Raw genomic sequence first — 17109 nt, forward strand, 5'->3', positions numbered from 1 at the left:
AAGTCTTATCACTAAACCCAATTAGAGGGGAGGTTATGCTGACATTTTGGTCTCTGTTTTCCTGCATCAGTCAGGACTTTAAAGCATTTTTAATATTCCTGAATAAAACCTGAGTCTGTTCTTGCTATCCTTGATCCTAATGAGCCCATCTGTCTGCACAGTACGAGAAAGTAGCCTACCTCCTTTTTAAAATTTGATTTCATTAAAGAGGCACACTTGAAATGGATTGTATCCCTTCAGAGTAAATGTTTAAAAGAGAATTAAATCTCAGTAGGAGTGACTTTTTTTCTTCTCCAAGCATTCTGACACAGAACAAGGAGACATGTTTAACGCTATGAAGCTTTGTGGTTTTAGCAAAAGCAATGAGAGCCTCAAGGTTGCTTCACAATCTGACAGCAGAGAGATTCATCTCCCCTGGAGGAGCCCGCATTATCACTCCAACCAGGTTAGCCTGTCTTATCAGCATGTATTTATAGTGCGAACAATTTGAGAGATCTTATTAGGTCCTATCAGGTGGTGCACCTTTAAAAACACAGATGGATCGCTGAGCAGACGGTGAGACATTGGTAAGTCTGTCTGTGCTATGGACAAACAAAGTCTGTGTGGCGGCTGCAGCAGGGAGGAGAAGCAATGGTCTTTAGCGCTTCTATTAAAAATATCTTTGAAACAAAACATGAAACTCACTTGCACCATATCATTATAGTGTTACATAAGCCTTTTTCTAAAAGTGGAGGTATCAATTTCACAACTTAAGAGGCAGAAACTGCTTCTGGGCCATCTTTGGTTCATCTGCACTTGCAAGATTACAACAATAGGACGGATAATTAGACAGTCAGAAAGAGAGGATGAATATTATTATAAAAAAGTTCACTATCGAGACAACAGCAGCACACAGAGAGAAGCAGAGCAGGACTAAAACAAAAATAATTGTAGAGTCCAGTTCCCTGAAGAATCAGTTTGCTCTGCTTCTATTCTGTCCGCTCCCTGAATTTCAAAGATCATCCATCATCACCATGAAGAGATACAATTTAGGAGAAGACAACTGTGATATGGGCCGGTGTAATTAGAGGAAATGTCTTTCATCATGTCTGATTGTTTGCACTTACTGATGCTCTGGTAAAACTGGTAATGGGGCGGGGGAGTTGGAGTGTCTGAGATGTTTAGAAACACCACACTCCTGAGTGTGGTCTGTTCAATAGCAAAAGGCAGTGCAGCTATTCAGCGCTGTTGGAGGAATGTGTGGAAGCCCACAAGGAATCCTTTCGTTCCAGGGTTTCTGCAAACATAGAAGTCCCACACTGAAGACTAAATCTATGTGTCAACAGTAATGGAATCTCCCTTTCTGTCTCTGCAAACTTGACTAAATACTAAAGCCTCAGAGGAAAATCTCTGCACACCCCTGGGCCAGCAATGAGGATAGCATGCATGTCAGCAGTGAAGAAGATCTCTAAATGTTTACCTTGCTTGAATAGCTCTCACAGAAGTACTCAGAAGATGTCTCTCGGCAGCCTTGTGTATACTCTGCTGTGTAAATCACCTGTGGTGTATAGTCTAGGACTCACAAATAAAGCATCAGCAGCAGTGTCAAAAGCTCTATGAAAACCATTTACAGCATCACATAAATTACCATTAAATGCAGCAGCTCAGAGAGGCTGTAAAGTCTCATCAGTGAGTTCTGAGAAGAAAGAAGCAGCAGAGCTGAGAGGAACACAGAGAAGGGGAGGAGATTTAAATGGTCAGCTTGTGAAAAGGTATTGTGGGGCAATTAGACGCAAGTGGTTCTTTCTGCCGTCTGGAGCTCAGAGGAGGACTGAAATCTGTCGGTGCAGCTTCATACAAACGGATCCTCACTTGAAGACTTTGGACTGAACTCGCTACTTTGTTGTTTTTTTGTTTTGTTTTTTTTACTCTGAATATGCTCTGTCAAAAGTGGCTCCAACTATTTCACTCTGCAGACTTTTTACGCACTAGATTTTAGAAGTAAATGTGACAATTAAAACAAAAAAAAACCTCTTTAGCAGTATTATTTGATTGCCTCACCACCTCCAGTTCGCCTCCGGGGCCTTATTCATTAGTAAGCACAATCTATTTCATCAGGTTACACGCGGCGGCGGCGGAGCTACGTGACTCCACTCAGTCTCAGCATTACTCAAAAAAAACGGGGGCAGATGACTTGGAAATTCCCGGTCAGCATCTTTTTCCTTTTTTGAGAAGTTTGGTGGAGTTTTGTTGGATTGTTTTGTGAGGATTTAGTGTTTTGTGCATCGGGAACCATCACCCCTTCTCCGTGCCGAGAGAAATGAGAGTCGGTTTTGTCATCGAGGCTGTGGTGGCGCTTTATCTGCTGCTCTCACCTGCACAGGTAGGAACTTTACGCACAGAAACACAAGGTGCAGACTGTTGTGCCAATGCCAATTTACACTTGGGTTAAGATGTTGGATGTGCCTACTATTGAAACACAGTAGGTTAGTTTATTTTCTGTTAATATGTTGTTGAATAACGTGCCTTCAACACAGAATTCAAGGGGTGATCCAGCCTCATGATTCGTTGCTCTTTAACTCTTCCCTACCTCTTTGAATGAGCGCCATCCAGCTCAGTTCATTCATAAGATGAAACGTGACAAACTGCATCACTCTCCCTGTGGAGCACATGATGCAAAGTGACTCACTGTTATATCTGGCAAACCACACTAAGCTCATAATTACAGCCGCATCATGGTTTAAAAGCAAGTTTCGCAGACATGGATCGTTCCCACTCTTGTAAGGCGAGATCTCTCTCTCTCTCTCTGTTTTACAGTTTACATTTCCATCAAGGAAACACTCTGATTGCCACGTTGGTGAGGCATTCTCTAAATGTGGAATCTTCAATAAACATTTCAACGATAATGTCTGTGTTTTTTCCAAACTTTGCGAGAGTAGAGGAAGCATGCTGACAGTGTATTTTCATCTGCACCTGCCTTGTTTTGCCCTAACAAAGGTTAAATCTGCACGTTTAATGAATACAGGCAGTGTCCAGAATGACACTTATGAAGACGAGCCGGTGTATGCGTGCAGAAATCAAATGAAACTTCATTTCAGGGCCAGTTATATCATTGTCAGGCAACAGTGGATCAGTACAAAGCTGGTCTGTTCTCTGTTGCCTGGCATTACCTTTTAGTCCCTTAATGAAAATCTGCCAGAACAGGGCAAAGTTGAAACTAGAGTGAGGTCTCATTCAAAGGCCTATGCTGTGCCAGAAATACTTGTAAAAGGATGTGCCATTGGACAGCGGGAGTTGTGCCACCTAAGGCTCCAAGCTCTTGAACCTATTCAGTCTCTGATTTCCTCCCTCCTAAGGTGGCTGAGGGCTGGCAGTTATCTCCGATTGCTCTCCTGTTTAATGAAAAACCTTCCTTTACTGTCCATTCACTGCCACTGTCACACTTCACACACTGCTGCAGCCTATTGAATCGGGTTCACCAGTATGCAGGCCCCATATAGTAGTGCTGCAGCCGGTCTCTCAGGGTTGGAAAAAAGCTCCATGTCCCACCAGATTCTCAAACCGGAGACTTTGCAGCTGTTGCTAAGTTGAGAGTGAGTGGGAGAGGCATGGGATCACCACATTTCCTCTAATCCTCATAATCAGCTCATGGCCTGCTTAGTCAAAACAGGAGTGACAAAATCCAGGGCCCTCAACATGTAGCAGGTTAAATGCCCCCTGCTGCCCCGAAGAGTGATGGCAAATGTAAACAGCACAGTCCTGAGATTCAACAACCAATCTGTCAGATCACATGCAGCCTGTGAGGATCTGAAGTCTGAGCCTTCTTTAACTCCACAGTAGCTACTTTGTATTAAAAGATTTGTTCGGTTTTTACTGCAAACAACTTAAACCAAATACCTCACCAATAACACTTAAATCATCAGCTCTTTTCTAGTCTTCTGGGAGGTATCTGTCCTGCACTAAATCTTCAGAGCAGCTTACCATGACATTGGCCATGCGGCTGGGAATGCTGTGTTTCAGATGTGCTTCTTAGGGATTCTCTTCCCTTAAATATGTAGTAATGGTTATTTCTCATAACTGTCACAGCTGGAGTTGCTGTCAGCAGCCTTGTGACTCATGCGGTCACTCATGTCTGCTGTGGCACGGCCAACATGAGGGTGGGGTTAACTTTTTAGTGTTTCTGCTGCACCACAAGGGATTTACACTATAGTTCAATGAGTCAGTGCATGGTGAAGCAGTGTCTACCTACATCCACACTGCTGTACAATCAGTAGCTCATTTCAAGTTAAAACAAAGACAAAAGATATAATGACCAATTTACAGTAAAGAAGAAAAGACTGTCTCTGTATTCTGCTAATCAACTCACTACCCTGCTAATTGTTTTTCCATATTTGGCTGCAAATAACATACAGACAGGGGACATGATGACTGAGCGACAGAAATTACATGCAGCAAAGCTCCACTGCCAGAGATGTTACACAATAGTTGTTGTAACTTCATGACACCCTCTTCACACTACCTCTTCTACATAGAAACACCCCTGTTGGGAACCACTGGTGTACTATAAGTTAGCAGCAATGTTAGTTTATTTGCTGTAAAGATGAGTTGTTGTGGTGCTTTTAGTTTGTCAAGGTTTAATTTCAATTAGATGGTTGGAAATAGTGTTAGAATAAAGCTCATAGATTGGGATTTGAGGAGATTACTACTGCTGAATATACAAATTATGCACCACTGATAGACACGTCATAGTAATTATGTATGCAGGTTTCATTAAATCAATGCACTGGTTATTCCAATCTTGTGATTTCTGATAAATCAATTCAGCAGCTGGTAGAATCCATGTAGAGTCGCAACTGTGTTGATATGTGCAGTGATTCGTTCTCTTGACCTGCTCAGATTTATATGCAGTTTGGCCTTTGACTGAGAGTGGAAGCACCTGGGTTTCCCTTCTGAACAATAGTGGCCTCTTGGTCACCCTCTGACCAAAGCTTTCCAATGGACAACATGATGTAACTGCCATCCACCAGGTACACTGAACACATCTTTTGAGGTTCCCTTTCTACTATTCACTGTGTAATTTGTGCTCCTGCTGCATATAAACTACTTGTTGTGTGCACAGTGTGTGGGTACATCTGTGTTTAAGTCACTTCAGTGTGAATATCGCTGTTCAGATCCTGCTCTAAGAGCTTTGCCAAAATCTACACTACCTGTTGCCTCCTGCCCATTTGACAACTTTTCCCAAGTTGTATCAAAACCTCTGGAATGCTCTCTGTACAATGCCTCTCCTTTATTCTCTATTGTCATAACCATCGCGTGTGCGTGTGTGTGTGTGTGTGTGTGTGTGTGTGTGTGTGTGTGTGTGTGTGTGTGTGTGTGTGTGTGTGTGTGTGTGTGTGTGTGTGTGTGTGTGTGTGTGTGTGTGTGTGTGTGTGTGTGTGTGTGTGTGTGTGTGTGTGTAAATGCAGGTGAAATCTTGCATCAACAGAGCCGAACCTGACTGGGATTAGTCAGCAGGGAGAAGCATTTAAGTGATGGAGACACACACTGTCCTCTGAAGAATATTTCTGTTATATTAAGACGATCTTTCAAGGAGAAAGATCACAAGCCTCATTGGTTAGCAATAATGCAATTCCTTCTGTCTGTTTTTAAAAACACACTTTCACTGGAATGAAAGCATTGAGATTAGATATTAGATATTGGAAAAAACCACTCGCCTATAAGTCATTTGACTTTTCCAGACAGACTCATCACTTCACCAGTAAAACATGTTACTAATGTCCCAAAGTGAAAACAAAGAAGGCAGTGAACCTCAACTTTTGCGCTCGTGTCTGTGAGGACATGACGTTACACAGGTGTTTCCTTTACATCATCACCAGCAGCAAAACAATACTTGAGACTGACCATCTGTATAGCACACATGTGTCTGTGTTTGTGTTAGTGTTTTTTCACTGGGGTTCATGTTTAGCCAAGTGTTTGTGCTTTGACATCACATTTCCAGTTGTTAGAGTGGAGGTTCATAAGCAGAAGGTTTCCAAAAGCATCAATGGTAATCAACAGGTGAAGATTTGAGTTTCTCAGAATCAAAGAGCAGCTATTGTTGTCAAAGTGCAGCTCAGTTATGGACGCTTAAACATTAAAAAGTCAACTTCCCCCTTTCCTTCTGTCTTTGGCTTTCTTCTGCACATCATTCTAGCTCAGGTGTGTGCTCATGAGGCCATGTAGTGGTAGTGACCTGCTGACCGACGGGGCTCCTATTTTGTTGTGGTATTTCTCTCCAGTTGTAATGTCCCGGCCCAGGGGAGAGTCGCAATCGCAATCAGGAAATATGGATTTCTCCTTCCTCCTGCAGAGGAGGAGGAGGAGGAGCGGTGGTGCTCGGGGCAGCCATCTACCCAGCGAGCTTTAATCTCTCATCTGGAGGTAATTTGCTGTGGTTTACAGAACAGCATTTACTGTAATGGAGACCACAATTACCACCGGTCAGCCTTATCTCAAGACCTGTGTCGTGTGTGTGTGTGTGTGTGTGTGTGTGTGCGCGGACGGAGTGCTTGTTGTGCTTGTGTGTGTGTCCTTGGGGAGACATTCGTGCATGCATTAATGGATTTATACTGAGGAAATAGCGTTTATCTAAATCAAAATTTATATGGGCCTTTACCTCTCCCCTGTCACTTGATCAAGAAAACATGATTGTTATCAAAGTGACCAAACTCACTATTGAAGTTTTTTTAAAAAAAGTCATATTACAAGATTATGATTAGCTTGAAAAAAAGGAGTCTTTGCAGAGTAGTTTTTAATGTACATTTTGTAGGATGCACTTATTTGCTGTTTTGCTGAGCACTGGATGAGATAATGACTTTCTATGCATTGAATAAATCAGAGCGAGGAGATTGTTAGCATATGTTCACATAACAAGTGGAAACACGGGGTAAAGCTCATGTGTGATCTGCTCAGAAACTAAAGTATATCAGTAAAAAGTTTTTGTTTTTCATGTGTCTTTGTTTTACTTTTTTTTTTTAGCTGAGTGCAGTGATTTTTCAGAGTCCTGTTTTTACTGTAGTTGCCAGGCAACCAGTGTTTCAGGAAGTAAATGTAAGCAGAACTAGTATACTGAGCAACTATCCTGGTTTTGTATAAACCGAGCAATATCACAACATTTTGAACTTTCACACAACTCTTCAAATCTGCTTTCAGAAACTATGTCTCTGACTTTCTTGACTGTAGCCTCCTATCTTTGACTTCATTAAATAGCTGCAGGTTCAGTGCACAGCTGACTGCAGTATTATTTATTGTGCAGTGCAGATGTGAGATTGGTGTTGATCTCCTCATCTACCTCACAGCAAACAAACATGTCTGCAAACTTTATTGTTTATTTGTATTTATTTCAAAATCAGACAATCGTACCTGTTTATTTATGGTACTTTATGGATTTGAATCTGCATGAGCTGCCGATGTGTTAGTTTCCAAATGTGTGGAATAAATCTGGATTTCAAAGGCTCCAAACACCCAGATTACTTGCGACGAGGTGGTTGTGGCACATTTACCACATGCTCTGATGAGGTTTGTTGGTGTTTTGGCAGCGGTCTGTGATCACAGGCCCTGACCTGACCACCCTGGAGACCCAGCTGGATACTGTCAGTCCTGTAATGTCACCTCTGTCATTGTAGGTTCACCTGCCTGGTGTATACAAAACAGAACCTGAGTTCTCTTTGTAGTGGTGGAGAACAGATACAGTGAACTTTGGGCCACATGAGAGGCCTAAGAATTAACGTTGTGGTCATGGTGTTGATGATGTGGAATCTGGGTTGTAATAAAGGATGGGAGAAGATCAGTGAAGCTGTGCTTCTCACTTGTCAGGCTCTCTCTGTGTTTGTATTCACTTGTTCTGCTTTAGTGCATTCTCCCCTGTGTGGTCTCGTGTTCAGAGTCAATCTTCAGTCAGACAAACTCTGGGTTACAGTCCTCCCTGCCTGGCCTCAGTGTTTACTGTGAGATGGAAGATGCAGGTGCTTCAATGACCTGGATTATGGGTGGGAAAAATTGCCAGACATTCTAAACATTTTTTGTTAAGCTTCTCTTCTTTAGGCATCTTCAGAATCACCAAGCCTAACTTGTCAACAGAGAATAACAAACCACAACGTTGCATCTCGTCTGTGGACTGTTTATCCGATGTGAATTTATGGCCCGATGTCCAACTTAGCTCGGATAATTATTTGCCAGAAAGTAAAGAACGCAAGAAGGGATTTTCCCAAACTCAGTCCACTTTTACTCTATGCCTTATATTGCAAAACTAAGTCAGCCAAGTGACCCTACTTGACTGAAGTGATTAATGTGAAAGCATTGTGGATTAAGATGCCTGCTTGGAGGACTCCTACAGCCACAGCAGCTCCACAGTAGTGCCCCTCATTAAACATGTGTTCCCACTGATAATTAGATGTTTGTGTTTTTAATGTTTCACTGTTATTCGTACAGATTTGAAAACAAAATATACAACTCGCCACAACATCCCTCTCTATCTGAACAGCTCACTGACTCAGCATTGCAACCAAATATGGCAAAGTTCTTGCAGAATGTTGTGTGGAAAGCTGCGTTTTAGCTAAAATGCATAAACTTGGTAACTGTATGATGCTGTTAACTTTGATGTGTAGAAATTACTGTGATGAAAATACAAGCATGTTGTGAAACTCCCATCTTTCTGTGCCTTGGCTCTATTTTGAACAGCATAAATTAAACCACTTTGTATTGCGAGCCATAAGAGGGATGGTCCAATACGCCCAACAGTGCATGAAATAACATCTTCGACTAACTCTCTTAAGGCATCTCAGCAATTTTTCTGAAAATCTTGTTTTGATCTGTTTATTAGTTAACATTTTAAGCTTTTATGTCCTGGAATGAAATCAAAGTGTTGAATCATGTTTTGTGGATTTCTTCAGAAAACTTGTTTTTCAAATTGCTGGGAAACAAACCTCACCCTTACTGTCATTGTTTTGCAATCCACTGGAGAAGACAAACCTAGATGACTTATCCAAGTTCTGCATTTCTGTTTCAGCCACCCAAGTGAAGTTGTCTTTGCTAATTATCCTAAAATGACAAACAAACCTCTGCATTTGATTTGTAGCACTTTACTTTGTCTCTCAGTCTTAACTTTTAAAAAAAAAAAAAAAAAAAAATACACCGTGGAATATGCTGGCTGGTGTCCAGATCTTTCTTGGCAAATGGCCACGGTACCTGCTGTTGAAATGCTCGTCACCTCCTCCCCCGTTTGACCCTCAAAGTTGAAAAATCTTCTGACCATTATGCTTCATGTTTGAGATTTGCTCCCTACGCATGCTGCCCTTCCTCTGACAGATGGAATAAGCAAGGAGGTTAAAGATGACGCAGTTCAGCTGTTTGGGACTGGAGAGTAATGAGGCTTGGGGCCTCTATGGTCTGACGGCAGGAGTCCAGGGACACAACAGGTCTTCTGATCTGACCCAGAGTGCATCGTAAACTCTTAGGCAGCAGGAGACAAGCTTTTTAGAGTGGATTTGCCATCAAAAGCATGGAAATGCCATAGTTTTATTTCTGCTACAGATGTTTCAATCTGCATTCACTTGTTTCAGCTAACTTCTCTTCATTCTGCAAACCTCAAACTGCTCTGTGCTGTAGAGAACAGAATCTCACAGAACCAGATGTTAAGACCTGAAACGACCAGAGAAGGGTGGGTTACATATCCACCCTGTTATGCAATGAGAAAGGCTTCTACACAGAAGTTATCTGGTACACAAACTAAAAAGATAAGACACACAACATGCTAATGGACAGTCACAGTCTAGGTCAGATGAAACATTTCCCATTACGTCCCCAATTTACAGTTAAAATCACTGATTATTATATGCTGTTGTTAGAACATTTAATCAATTCATTTCAAAAATTTCGTTTGTTCACAAATTAACCCACAAATTATTTGATAATGTCAGGATTTGTTACTTTAAGGTCTTTGAGTCTGCAGCCCAGCAAATTGCACACACTGTAGATCAGTGAAACATGTGAGTCACCCTCGTTTTTAGTTCCTGTACCACATCACTTGTCCATCTCTTCCTCTTAACCCCTTAATCCAAAGTAAGTAGTTCTGATAATGTAAATGTGGCAGATGTAGTTTTATTCTTTTTGTATTTGTTAGTGAATCAGTTGCAAGCCTACAGCTGACAGTGTGGCTCCTTTTCGCATATTGCCATATTTTCAGACTTGAGTCAGTAGAAAGTCAGAAACTTTATTGAAGTCCAGAACTCTTGTTTTAATGTGGACAGCAGATGTTTAATTAAGCATAGCAAGCCATCACTTTGTATGTGATGAGACTATGTATGAAATCAAGCCTGCCAAACTCAAAAACTGTAAGCACAAGAGATGCATTTTAATAGTACAGATGGCAGTTTTTTAATGTTTTAAATGTGTTCAAGCAGTTTTTGCAAAAAACGGACATACATACAAGTGAAAATTATGATGCAAAGGAAACAGCATAGAGGTATTCTGTTATTAACCAGGAGCAAATGAATTTATAGTCTGGTCAAGTCCTGCTTATTTGTGTAGCCCTCAATCACAGTTAGTGTGAAAGGTTTTAACACCCACATTATAAAACAATAAATGAAAGTGACACATTGCAATATAGACCCTCACCGAGGACAAATAAAAACTCCCTGACAAAAGGTCATTGGGGAATGAAGTTTAAAAAAACACTGAGGATTACTCAGGCTGTGATCTTGCTTCTGGGATCTACTAGTCAAGTTTATACACATTTATTGATGTAACGTGGTGCCCCTTTTCCACAAGAGCCAAATTACCTCCAGTCACCATTAATCACACCACTAATACTGTAAGTGCACAAGGAGGAGGGAATGGCTACGTGAGGATCCTCATGCAGGCTTTTATAATCTGGCAGCTTCTTGTGGGCTCTCCTTTCGTCATGTCAAGTCTTAACCCATGACCAAGGTCAGAAAATCCTCCCCACCTCACAAAATTCTGAACAGCATGTGAGAGCAGAGCCAAAAAGCCCTTGTGATGTGGAGCAGCACAACCACATTAACACCCGCCGACGAGAAGAGAGCGAGCAGATCTTATGCCAATTAACACTGGAAAAGGATTTATTTTATCATTCTGGCATTGCTATAGAGGATAAAAAATAATCAATGCCCCAAAAAGTGGAAGTGACTTTTAACAATAACTTAAACTGAACTGTGACTTTCCCATGCTGTGCTTAAAGAATATTCTGCAAGTGGAGCTCATATCCTGCTGTGGTTTTGTGCAGCCGACACAGTTCAGTGAACGGCACTCTATAGAACGGGTCTGCTGTCAGAGCAGCAGCTGTACGTTTTGGCCAGATGATCGGCCACTTTGAAAAAGAGGGCGATGCCTCAACAGTTCCTCACACAGGGAGGACTGAACCTAAGTGGAAGCTCATGTGTATTTATGATTTTCATGGAGTCGGTCATACGATGCAGCACCGATCAAATACAAAGACCTGCCTGATACTTGTCTCAGTTTTACAGGAACCCCTGAAATGTTTGTGTGAGCTTGAATGCTTCATCATCATTAAATCAGGACATTCCTCTTAAATCACATTCTTTAGGGGGGGAAAAATGGCTGAGTGTAGCAGTGTGCCGACAGATGCTATCCTCATCCTCAAACTAATTTTGGTTCATAACAGGAAAAGGATGCCTTTTAGCAATGGACAGATGGTGTAAAAAGCAGTTGTCTTTTCCGCCATCATTTAAGAAAGTCCTTGTCAGTCTGTTGGCTATTACATAACATTTTTGTTCCAGTGTGGTCTATCTCACTATCAGTGTGTACACAGACAGCGTTCCACTATAATCTGATCAGGTATGTGTCACAGAAAAATTGAAATCCAGCACTGGTGATGAGGAGAGATAGCGGAAGCAGGTTGTCTGCCGCCTGTCCTGCGCTTCTGCCGGAGGGTATTTTATCAAACATAGATTTCCCTTCCTGAGATGGAGTCAACCAGAGGTTTTGTGTTTTCCCAGGCGAATGAGAAATTCACTCTGTTTATCATGGGATGATGGGAAAAAATCAAGACGGAGGGGGAAACCATCAATGGGAAAACAAATAGAGAGCTGACTATTACAGCACAGGAAACAGGTTTTGAAAAGAAACAGATGGGCACACAGAGGATACATAGGAGAAGTTGTGTTCACTGCAGGGTGATAAAAATCTATGATCATCCACTTAATGTCACTGTAGTTCCTCCTGTCACCACCAGAGGACATAAATTACACGATTAACCCTCTGAACTCCAAGCAGTTTCCAAGCCTTTACTGCTCCTGTTACATCTATATTCACTGTGGGCTCATTTTTCACTGCAAGCTAAAGTCCTTCACCTCTATGGAAAAAGCACAACCACGACTAGAGACAGAGGGAACCTTTCAATATAAATTATAATGCCATATATCATCAATGATTACTTGTTTTCCAAAGAGTAAACAAATAGATTCAATAGGTACATTTTTCAAAGTGCCCACAGGTGTTACCAACACTGGAAAAAAATGGTTCCTGAGATTTAACTACTTACATTAATTTCTTCAATACTTGTCTCTTTTTTGCTGTGTAAACACAGGCTGCGGTACAGCTGAAAACTCACATGATGTTCAATTGCAGCTGAGTCAATAATGGCTTCACAGTTGTGCCGAGAAGCACAGACTTTTTTTTGTTGTTTTACCAAATCTAGTTACTAGAAATGGTTTATTTCTGATGAAATTTTAAAGACACATAAAATAAAGTCATTTTCATGAAGTATCATGATTTTAAGTTTAGAATTGGTTAGTTTTCCAGATAGAACTGCACTTCACACATGATTCGTTCAAGGACTCTTGGAAAATTTGATGATTCTTTGATGAGTCTTTTTTTATTTAAAAGATTACATTCTTTTCAAATTCACTGGTGGGTTCTGGGGTTCAGGAGTTTAGGTTTGATTGATTAATCTTATTCAGTCTTATACTTTTAGACTTGGATGACTTACTAAATATAGTAAATATGTCTTTATTGCATGTAGTAATATAAAAGGAATTAATAATACATTTTTCATCATTTTTCTCTCTTTCAGAGTCTACCCTTGTCAAGCATAAATGGCACAATGGAAGGTAAGTTTTGATTATTTAAGAAGTCTAATGTAAGTGCAGGGAATGTTTTTGTCTGTATTTTTTGCAGATTTACTCAACAAAAGTAGCTCAAAACTTTTTGCTACACTGCATTTTTTCAGTGTTTGTTGTAGCAGCTGGAGTCTAAAGGATGCCACTCCTGACAAAATCCGTTTTAACAGAAGTGTATTCTATTACACTGTTTACTGTCATGCACTGTTGAGTAATATAAATGACTAAGCTCTTGAATCTTGTATGTAAGTTGCTCAATGAATTTTATCTGAATGTAGAACATAGCAGGGCATGTCTGGACTAAAAGGAATTACTCAACAGCTGACCTTCTCTCCTCATATCCTCTTCCTCCCTCGCATCACTATGAATTAAAAGAGAAATAAATTTAATGCTAAAGACTTGGAGAGAGGATTAGGAGGACGTGTAACACAAAGGGCCAGATAAGCAGAAAACATGCAATCGACTGAAGGAGCAGTAAGTGGCCAGTGAACTGTCCCTTAGTGCTGTACAACATTATAGTTCATGGCCTCCTCTCCCTGCCGTAGATGCTTCCCCAGCCGTCTCCTCCCAGCCTGTCTGCTTTTATAAACAGCTGTTGTGGTGTCAGGCTCCATTTGGTGACCCCTGGGGGTCACCGCAGTCCCAGAGGTGCCTGCGGGGCAACTCGGTTCCAGCTCCAGCAGGGTTCTGTTCATGGCCATGTTTCCAGTGTTTGTTTTCTCTTCCTTCTGTGTTTGGCCATAGTCGTCTCTGTTCCTCCTCCACAGTCCCCCTCTGCAACTGGGACACTTTCACACATGTACTCCCACAGGAAAGCATACTGTACATTACACAAACATTTCTTCTTCAAAATGAAAACAGGATACACACTGGCATATTGTAGTTAGCTTTAGGTTTCTGTGTACATGGCATAAGTATGTCAGTGGCGGATTATTCAGGCCATTTCTGATATTGTGTGTAGTGGTAGTGGCAGGATTTTTTTTTTTTTTAGTAGGTCTAATTAAGCCTCATCAAAATCTTTTACATATGAATAGAAGCTGTCAAATGCATTCTGGATTTAGAACATCTACATCTGGCTCGTTTGCAACTCCAGACTGAAGTACACTCGGCCTCCTCCTCTCATTCACAGTGTTGATGTTTCAAGAAGTGTGGGGTCGCAGTTTCTGCCGTACCATTGAGAAGCTGGTGGAGGTGGTGCAGGAATACCCGACAGAGGTGGAGCACATCTACAGCCCCTCCTGTGTGCCCCTGGTCAGGTGTGCTGGCTGCTGTGGGGATGAGAACCTGGAGTGCCATCCCACCCACACCACAAACGTCACCATGCAGGTAAGCCAGGGACAATATTATGATAAATGTTCATGCGATCCACCACTCTATGCGCTGTAGTGGCTTCTTTTGATCATTTTAAGTAATTTTATCCTCCAGCTGTTGAAAATCAGGCCATCAGAATCAGGTCAAGAATATGTTGAGATGACGTTTGTGGAGCACCAGACATGTGAATGTAGGTAAGAGAACAAGTCGGAATTTATAGCACTAAATATTGATAAGTATGCAGTTACAAACCTTGTCTCTTAGAATTTATGTTAATATATACATGCTAAGTTGCATATTGTTTGTTGTGAATATATCAGTAAGAAGTTCACCAACAGCATAACCTGCTCTGAAAATACAATATCTGCTCACAGCAACTGAAGCAAGATTAATCTTAGGGAAGTTGGTGGAAGATGGATATCTTGGTCAGATATTGAAAAAGTCAACAGTGACCTAAAACCTGATGTTGGATATGTTCACGTTTAGCGAAAACCACAATCTTTTCCAAAATACCTTCACAAAAAAACATATAGCAAGGGAGCATACCCCAGCAATCAGGTTTCCAAAACTAGTTATATATAAATGTATTTTCTAGGAGACTGGTTTGGCAAAAACTTGGAATGACTCTTAATTACTATCGTGCCTTCTTTCTAACTTATTGAACTCTCTCTCCTCAGAATCAGAAAACCTATTGTGAAAGTTGAAAGGTAAGAGCTTGCAGTTGTAATATCAGTTCTGAGATTTTTGAAAACACTAAATATTCAGAGAATAGTCAGAGAATAAAGGCTTGCTGGTTATTTTGCTGTTTGTGCAGGAAAAGGCAAAGGACGAGAGAAAGGAAGAGAAAGGAGAGACAAAAAACAAAGGAATGTGACAGGTAATTGCACATTTGTGGGAGAAAGAGTTCACATAGCTACCAGCTTTAATTTAAACAGCATTAAAGATGAATTATTCTTTCCTGTGCGTTTCAGGTGCCAAATCCCTCGCAGGTAACTGCAGTGGCCATCCAACCCCCTGTTGCAGTGCGGCTCACTATTTATTTCAAGATCAACGACAGCATCAAGAGTCTCCTTCACTCATCTATCAATACTGTGTCTGCAGCCAGAGACTCAAACAGCTGGGTTGATCTCCTGCTGATGGGCAGGAACGTTTGTAATGACAAGGTTCAACAGGAAAAGTGCTTTGATTGGTGGAAACACTGCTGTTACACACCTGACACAATGGACATCCCTGGGAGCCAGTGCAATGTAGGACCAAACAGACTGACGTCTACTTTTTATTCTAAGTATTACTGTATCAGTTATTTTAATTTGTCAATTTCTTTGGTATTTAAAGGAGGTTACTCTTGTCAAAAGTCTATATTTATTGATACAGCTGAATATAGTTGGACCAGCAACCTTTAAAAAGTTTGTCATCCTTCATTGAAACATTATCTAAGAATGCCTTGACTTGTCATAAAGTCGTGTATTGGACTGAATGTACAGCTGCTTTGTACATGCAATAATGAAATGTCTCCCTCTAGTGTTTAAAGAAACAGTGTTTAAAACTGCTCTATATTAAAAAATGTTTTTCTTTGTCAAATTTACAAACAAGATTAGACACAGGACACAGTCGTCAGTCCAACTTATTGGAATTTTCTACCTATCATTTATCCTATAATTGGTCAGTCTGTGTAAATCATCTCCCTCCATAACACAAATGTCAAGACACGTTTATACTGTCAATTTAGGCTTAGATATGAGCAAAAACTGTCCGAAAAGTTTGTGAACTGAAGATGTGTCCATGAAAGATTGTGTATGAATAAATGTGACATCAAATTTTAAAAAATAAAATTACTCATTGAAACTGCTCCAGTGCTGGATAATCAGTGATCCAGTAATAGATAACCATCCTGCAGAGTGGATGTGGTGAGCCCAGTATGAAGCAGAAGATTAATATTATAGCAATCAATACACTCAAGCAACTCTCATCTGGTATCCTTCCTACTAAAAACTCTAAAATACAGACTTTGTATTTTTCTTTTTTAAATGTGATCACAGAGTTCCCACATATATGAAAAGTATTTCTGTGCTCTGTGCAGTGAAACAGAACAAATTTGTGTCCACCCTGGTGATACAAGACTCCCGTAATCCCACACCACAGGTGTCTTCCTCTGTCTGCTTTTGGAAACACTGCAGTATCGAAGGGATCAATTGAGGTAGTTATGTAAAACGTGTAAAATGTCCTTTTGTATGTTTTTCCCATGTACTACACAAAGAAAATCTATGACAATGTAAAGTAACATTTCAACTGTGCTAGTGTTTTTGTTTCATTTAAATATTTATTTTGTAATAAAATTGCTATGGTCGTCAGATTGTCTTGTGTGATTATTCTATTAAATAGAGATTAGAAAAAGAACAGATTAACATTTAAGTGGACTGCATACAGTAATCTATTATATGATATTATGTTCTACAGAATGGCAAAACAAGACAAACTACATAGGATCGATATGTGTAGTGATGGTCCTCTGATACCCGGGGCTTCGACACATGCGCTGTAGCTCATGAAGCAAACGTATCGAGCCACTGTGCCGAGGCGTGGTTTGGTCACGTGAGTCGTGACGTTTGAATCACTTCAGTGACGTTTGAAGCACTCAACTGCTTCGAATCACCTGATTGGTTCGGTTTGTTATGTGAATCAC

General features: G+C 40.8%; 1 protein-coding gene across 1 annotated transcript; it reads left to right on the plus strand.

Annotated features, from left to right (window-relative positions):
• The first annotated feature begins 1703 nt into the window (after positions 1-1703).
• On the plus strand, positions 1704-16777 carry pgfb (placental growth factor b). Its single transcript, XM_023293711.3, has 7 exons — positions 1704-2362; positions 13070-13106; positions 14245-14441; positions 14541-14620; positions 15104-15133; positions 15241-15303; positions 15398-16777. Exons 1-7 carry the CDS (start codon positions 2300-2302, stop codon positions 15417-15419), a joined length of 492 nt encoding a protein of 163 aa, XP_023149479.1. The 5' UTR covers positions 1704-2299; the 3' UTR covers positions 15420-16777.
• The last annotated feature ends 332 nt before the right edge of the window (positions 16778-17109 follow it).

The sequence above is a fragment of the Amphiprion ocellaris genome, chromosome 20 (genome assembly GCF_022539595.1).
Source record: "Amphiprion ocellaris isolate individual 3 ecotype Okinawa chromosome 20, ASM2253959v1, whole genome shotgun sequence".
NCBI classification, from domain to species: Eukaryota; Metazoa; Chordata; class Actinopteri; family Pomacentridae; genus Amphiprion; species Amphiprion ocellaris.